The 7,556-nt window shown below is 38.9% G+C and overlaps 1 protein-coding gene across 1 annotated transcript; it reads left to right on the top strand.

Annotated features, from left to right (window-relative positions):
• Positions 1–3,642: 3,642 nt before the first annotated feature.
• phf5a (PHD finger protein 5A) lies at positions 3,643–7,551 on the top strand. The gene is made up of 4 exons (XM_053511374.1): positions 3,643–3,782; positions 4,418–4,441; positions 5,930–6,096; positions 7,353–7,551. Exons 1-4 carry the CDS (start codon positions 3,731–3,733, stop codon positions 7,440–7,442), a joined length of 333 nt encoding a protein of 110 aa, XP_053367349.1. The 5' UTR covers positions 3,643–3,730; the 3' UTR covers positions 7,443–7,551.
• The last annotated feature ends 5 nt before the right edge of the window (positions 7,552–7,556 follow it).

Raw genomic sequence — 7,556 nt, 5'->3', positions numbered from 1 at the left:
GTCAATGAGCCCTTAGGGCATCATGTAACTTTTACTTCAAAATCATTTTGGTATTACAGGGTCTTCTTGTCTTATTCTTTTAGGTCAATTTGTTTAATTGGTTTATTCAGGCATTATATGAAAATACACTTTTCTTGTTCAGCTTGTTTCGGTTTGAAATCAGAAGAGGAAATGCAAGAGTTTAGGAGTGATAGTAGGGACTTTGAATGTTGGGACTATGACAGGGAAGGGAAGAGAGTTAGTTGATATGATGCAGAGAAGGAAGGTGGATATACTGTGTGTCCAGGAGACCAGGTGGAAAGGTAGCAAGGCTAGAAGCTTAGGATCAGAGTTCAAATTGTTTTACAATGGTGTGGATGGGAAAAGAAATGGAGTAGGAGTTATTCTGAAAGAGGAGTTTGTAAGGAATGTTCTAGAGGTGAAGAGAGTATCAGATAGGGTGATGAGTCTGAAGCTGGAAATTGAAGGGATAATGTTCAATGTTGTAAGTGGTTATGCCCCACAGGTAGGATGTGTGTAGCCAGACAACACAGAATGGTGGTGTGTAAAATAACCCTGGTGGTGAGGAAGGTGAAGAGGACAAAGGCAGAGCAGAGGACAAAGTGGTGGAAGCTAAGAAAGGAAGAATGCTGTGAAGTCTTTAGGGAGGAGTTGAGACAGGCTATGGGTGGTCAGGAGGGGCTTTCAGTTGACTGGACAACTACAGCCAATGTGATCAGGGAGACAGGTAGGAGGGTACTTGGTGTATCATCAGGTAAGGGGAAAGTGGACAAGGAGATTTGGTGGTGGAATGAGGAAGTCCAGGAGTGTATACAGGGAAAGAGGCTAGCTAAGAAGAAGTGGGACACTGAGAGGACTGAAGAGAGTAGACAGGAGTACAGGGAGATGCAGAGTAAGGTGAAGGTAGAGGTGGCAAAGGCCAAACAAAGAGCATAGGAGGACTTGTATGCTAGGCTAGACAGTAAGGAGGGTGAGGTGGATCTGTACAGGTTGGCGAGGCAGAGAGATAAAGATGGGAAGGATGTGCAGCAGGTTAGAGTGATTAAAGATAGAGATGGAAATGTACTGACAGATGCCAGGAGGGTGATGGAAGGATGGAAGGAGTACTTTTAGGAGTTGATGAATGAGGAAAACGAAAGAGAACAAAGAGTAGAAGAGGTGACTGTTGTGGAGCAGGAAGTAGCAAATATTAGTAAAAGTGTTGAAAAGGGCGTTGAAGAGGATAAAGAGTGGAAAGGCTGTTGGTCCTGATGACATACCTGTGGAGGTATGGAAGTGCTCAGGAGAGGTGGCAGTAGAGTTTCTGAGAAGTTTGTTTAACAAGATCTTGGAGAGTGAGAGGATTCCAGAGGAATGGGGAAGAAGTGTATTGGTGCCAATTTTTAAGAACAAGGGAGATGTGCAGAGCTGTGGCAATTATAGAGGTATAAAGCTAATGAGCCAGACAATGAAGCTGTGGGAAAGAGTAGTGGAAGCTAGGTTAAGGGCAGAGGTGAGCATTTGTGAGCAGCAATATGGTTTTATGCCTAGAAAGAGTACATCAGATGCAGTATTTGCTTTGAGGATGCTGGCGGAGAAGTACAGAGAAGGTAACAGGGACTTGCATTGTGTCTTTTTAGATTTAGAGAAAGCGTATGACACGGTGCCAAGAGAGGAGCTGTGGTATTGTAAGAGGAAGTCTGGAGTGGCAGAGAAGTATGTTAGAGTGGTGCAAGACATGTATGAGAGCTGTAAGACAGTGGTAAGATGTGCTGTAGGTGTGACAGAAGAGTTCAAGATGGAGGTGGGTCTGCATCAAGGATTGGCTCTAAGCCCCTTTTTGTTTGCTCTGGTGATGGACAGGATGACAGATGAGGTAAGACAGGAGTCTCCATGGACTATGATGTTTACAGATGACATTGTGCTCTGTAGCGAGAGCAGGGAACAGGTGGAGGAAAATTTGGAGAGGTGGAGGTATGCTCTTGAAAGCAGAGGAATGAAGGTTAGCCGCAGCAAGACGGAATACATGTGTGTAAATGAGAGGGACCCAGGAGGATCGGTGAGGCTACAGGGAGCAGAGGTAAAGAAGGTGCAGGATTTTAAGTACTTAGGGTCAACGGTCCAGAGCAACGGAGACATTGCTTAACACTGATCGTTCCGGACCTTTGAGCTTAAATAAAAATCAGATTTGGACCTTTGAATATTATGATTGAGTACCCCTAGTGTAGAGGAATATTAGAGCTAAATAAAAATTAAAAATCACACTGAGAACAGATATAAAACAGAAATCCATGGCAGGCATTGATTGTGTGTTTACATGTGTTTGCACAGGTAGTCATATGCGTGTTGCTGACCGAATGTATTGGTAGGCAATGTCATCATCGTTTTTTATGTCATTCTGTGACCATGTCACAGGCGTTGTGAAAACAGGTACGTCAGGCCAAGCTCACAGCTACTAAAAAAAACATCAGACTGCAACGCATCTACAGCAATAGTGCATACGGATGGCAGAAGTAAGGGCTGCTGAAATGTTGGAGCAGCGTGAGGAGAGGCAGTCTAGAGGTTATTCCAGAAAATTTAGGGCAAGAGGCAGGGGCAATTCATCACAGGGCACACTCGTATACACACTCACTATGGGCATTTTGAGAGCACCAATTAGCCTAATATGGATGTCTTTGGACTGTGGGAGGAAACCAGAGTACCCAGAAGAAACTCACCAAGCTCAGGGAGAACATGGAAACTCCATGCACACAGAGGCAGAAAATAAAACCTGACCAGGAATCAAACTTAAGACTCTGGACTTTCAAGACAAGTTGAAAATTTGTGCTGCCATGTGCTAAAAATTACTTACTTATCTTCTATACCGCTTTATCCTGTATGCAGGGTCTCGGGGACCCGGGGCCAATCCCAGGAGGCTTAGGGCACAGGCGGGGTACACCCTGGACAGGGTGCCAATCCATCGCAGATGTGCTAAAACTATTTTGATAACAATTCAATGAATCATGAGTCTCTGGATGAAGTAAAGCTGGATTTATTGCAACAAGTTCAACACAATGAGTTAGCCCTTGATTCTGAGTCAACCCAATTAAGTGTCACTTAAAGCGTCAAGGTCCAGTCAAGGAGGTCCTTCATGTGCATACTTATACCAAATTCCCCTCTGTTCATTTAATTATTGTATCTGCAAAGAAATTCTTCTTAGTGGACTTCTAATTATACAGCAAAAATTATGGTCAGATATTGTTTTTATTTAAAGTTTGTTTCCTGAATTTAGTTTTTCTTTGAAAGACTTTTTTGACTGCAAGAACGAGGTTAATAAACATTTTAGAATAAATGTAATCTTTACGATTACAAAGTTTCTACTGATAACTGTAAGTTATATTAATTATATAGTCTACCCCTCTTTTTTACATGTTCCTGTTATCCTTCCTGGCTATGTTGTTTGGATTGTGTGTTTTGAATAGCTTTCGGCAAAGACAGCAAGGTGACTTAGTGGTTAGCACCGTTGCCTTGTGCCTTCAGTTTCAATGGTTCGATTAATTCCTGCCTCAGGTCTGTTTGCATGTGCTCCCCGTGCTTAATGATGTTAGTGCGTATGGCTGGGTGCACACCAGAAGATGGCAATGCGCGCGGCGTTTTTGCGGCGCGAGAGAAAAAACGGAAGAGGAAGAGTGGGGTGAAAGGTCACTAGTGACGTCGCTACTACGAAAGTGTCGTGGAGCCGAATCTTCCTCGGTTTATCGGCTAGCAGACAATGGCTAAACATCATCCGGATTTGATTTTTTGCAGAAAGCAAGCTGGTGTCGGTAAGAGTGACTGTTGATGTGCTTGCATACATTTGATATGTGGCTGTGGTTTAAAACCGATCTGCATAAATTCAATTGAAACAAAAAAAATCTAGTTGTAACCAATTAGCCACGCTGTTAGCTAGATTAGCAAGTTTAGCAAAGTTGGTGTAGGCTAGCAGCCTTTTCCCTATAATACAGGCTTGTGCGCCCAAATAGTATTAACTGTCTCTACTTGTTACAGAATAAACTTACTGCGTGCTTATTAGCACTTTTACCTGACATTTAATATAAATAATCTTCATAGGAATCTCCAGATTATGTATTATGAAACTGATTTGAGTATGACTATGATTGCCTGTTATTTGTGATAAAAATAATACACCCTTGTTTATAATCTTTACCATTTGAGGTTTTAAAATACTGAAGATAATTTCTTTCTTTAAAAAAAGTTATGTAAAATAAAAACAAATAATAAAAATCCTATCAAGTGTTGGAAAAATAACACAATTTATACACATTTATAATCACAAATTTAAAAAGCTGATCTGTGTAGTCTGAAACAAAATAATTAATTAACCTAATTAACTACTTAATTGACTACTCAAATGCATTGTCTAATTGTATGTTTCACATTCTCTCGTTTTCCTCCGCAGCCATCGGGAGACTTTGTGAAAAATGTAAGTTAAAAGAAAAAGCAGACCTCGGTCTATATGTTACTACTAACACTAAGTTATAAGTAATAGTATAATACACTCACTAAGCGCTTTATTAGGAACACCTTTACATTTACTCATTTTTTTCCAGCCATTCATGTGGCAGCATTATACTGCATAAACTCCTGCACATATGGATTCTCCATGTCCGGTAATGTTCAAATTAGCAATTTTGACGTGGTGGTGCCAGACATGGTGATTTAAGGGGCTCAGTTGGTTAAGGCTCTGAGGTACTGATCGTAAGGTCGGTTCAAGCCCCAGCACCACCAAAGCTGCCATCATTGGGCCCTTGGGTACAGCCATTAACCCTCTCTGTTCTACCGGCACTGTATCCTCTCTGACCCCAGCTTCCTACCTGGGATATGTGAAAAAAAAAAAAAACATTTCCACGTGCACTAAGGTACATGTGACATAAGTATTTCTAACCGCCGATCTTCTAGAATTTTGCTTTTGATTTTTCTAGAGTTTGCTCAAAATTGTGCAGTACAGAAAAAAACTCCAGTAAACAGCAGCTTCTTGTTGATGAAAGAGGTTACTTTAGAATGGCTTTAAACTGATAAAAAGCCTACAATAACTTTGGAAAACCAGTCTGTATAATTAAAAGTAGCCTGGTCTGATGAATCCTAATTTCTGTTGACAAATAGTAGGGTCAGAATTTGGCACCAAATTTATGAAACCGTGGACCCAACCTGCCTTGTGTCAACAATCTAGACCAGTGTGGAAATGTTTTTTTCTGCATTTTTTTTCACCCTTTAATATCATTAAATCATCGCTAAACTGCCAAAGCCAATTTGGTTCAAAGGCCACGATTTACCCGTTTTCTAGCATGATTATGCAGCATGTCACAAAGCAAAAGTTGTCTCAGACTGGTTTAATGAACATGACAATGGTTCAAGTGTTCTTCAGCGGTCTTCCCAGTCAATGTATCTAAATATGCTAAAATATCTTTAGGATTTGTTAAACAAAAGTGCACCTGAAGAATCAGCAGAAATTGTGATATGCAGTCATGCCAACACAGACTTGAATCTGAAAGGAATGCTTGCAACATCTTGTATAATTTTGCAGGAGGAAGTGAGGCTCTTTTAAAAGCAAAGTCGTGTTCCTAATAAGGTGGTTGTTGAGTTTAGATCTAACGTAATAGGTTCAGCAATATTAATTAATACATGCTATATAAATATGCTTTGAATAGTTAGCTTTAATATTTTAAAACTCAGATCCACTTTACATTTTTTAGAGAATTGATTACCACCATGTATTAATCTTAGTTGTACTTTTTTGGAAGTCTATTTCTGTCACTGGTATGATGTCATGAAGCTATTGACTCAGTATAATAGTCATTTTGTATTTTTCTATTTAAATGGTAGTTTTTCTTAATTACACTTATTAGCATTTAAACTGTTAATATTTTGTGAGTTTTATATAATGCTTTATCTAATGGTTTAAATGTTTTAGGTGATGGCAAGTGTGTTATCTGTGACTCTTACGTCAGGCCTTGCACACTCGTACGCATATGTGATGAATGTAACTACGGATCGTATCAAGGACGCTGTGTGATATGTGGCGGTCCAGGGGTTTCAGATGCTTACTACTGCAAGGAATGCACCATTCAGGAGAAAGATGTGAGTAAATCTCAGTTTTAAATAATTCTGGCATGTACAGACCTCTAGAGAAAGATCATTCCACCACCTAGGTTCCAGAACAGAAAAGAAAGTAGGTGCATGTCTTCCTTGACCTCTGAAAGATGGTGGGACTAGTAACTTATGGTTGGTCAGTTATGGCAAAAATCATAATTATTATTATTAAACTGAGATCATATCTAACCAGATTGACTTTGGAAACATCATGCATTTATGACTTAAACACAAGTTTTAAAATTCGTTTCAGTGTTGCATATAACCTCACCATAAAAATATGACTCCAAACAGGAAGATTGTAAGACAAAGTACAATAATCATTAAATATTTATTTTTTGTTTTCACAGTTGTAGAAATTGCAACTAATTGCATAGCCCTCACGTTTTTTTTTTTTTTTAAATAAAACATTGTTTCCTGGCCACATTCAGTAGGTGGCAGTATGGCAGCAATTACCTGTTACCCTTCAAAGTAGTAGAAGTGGTGACACCTTTGTAGAGTCCAGAACATGGAAGCAGTTTGCATTTTCTGCAGAGACTAATGCTGCATTTTCTGCAGAGACTAATGCTGCATTGCATTCCACAGTGTACTTTATAGTGGTAGTTAAGGGAATTTTACATTGATCAATTTAAAAGATGTATAGAAAAAGTATGCTTTTTTTCAAAACAGATTATTAGCCTATATATCAGTAATCTATAATTATATATTTTTAAAATTAAATTGTTAATTATAAACTCTTATGTCATTAACATTGTTAAATTCAATAATAATGATAAATGTAGACACATTTTGAGCTTCATTTTTTTCATGCTCCAGCAGGACTCAGTAACTGATTGCTGTAAGTGGATATGCAAAATTTCCAAAGTGATGAACCTTCACTTGTTCCCTACACTGTTCACAGTTCTCTTTGAACTGAGCAGTTTCACTCCCTGCAGTTTGGAATCGTACTTAAATTGCCTGAATACCCTGTGCAACATACTCCGACGGGAAATCAGCTGCTCATTAGAATGCAGCGATATTTAAGAATTTGTCTATTTTAAATAATTAACATTTTTAAAGCTTATCTAAATAGTTCAAGAAAACCTAATCGAATTAATTATTGAATTAAAAAATCTATTAAATTCCACAGCTCTTATTCTGGTGTATTGTTTTAGTAATCGTCACTGTCATGATCTGTTTTTCTTTATAAAGCAAACAAAGTGTTGATTCCTAATGTTGTCTTATTTTCTCTCTCTGCTGTACAGCGAGACGGCTGTCCTAAGATTGTGAACCTCGGCAGCTCCAAGACTGACCTCTTTTATGAAAGAAAAAAATATGGCTTCAAAAAGAGGTGAAGATGACGGAATATGGAAGATGACCTTTTACATGTTTTCATTAACTTCCCTTTTTTAAGTGTTGCTTTTTTTCAATGTAATAAAAAACTGTTAGTATGCTGGCACAGTGTCACT

The sequence above is a fragment of the Clarias gariepinus genome, chromosome 14 (assembly GCF_024256425.1).
Source record: "Clarias gariepinus isolate MV-2021 ecotype Netherlands chromosome 14, CGAR_prim_01v2, whole genome shotgun sequence".
Classification (NCBI taxonomy): domain Eukaryota; kingdom Metazoa; phylum Chordata; class Actinopteri; order Siluriformes; family Clariidae; genus Clarias; species Clarias gariepinus.
The sequence above is the reverse complement of the archived record's forward strand: the minus strand, read 5'-3'. Positions and strand labels throughout refer to the sequence as shown.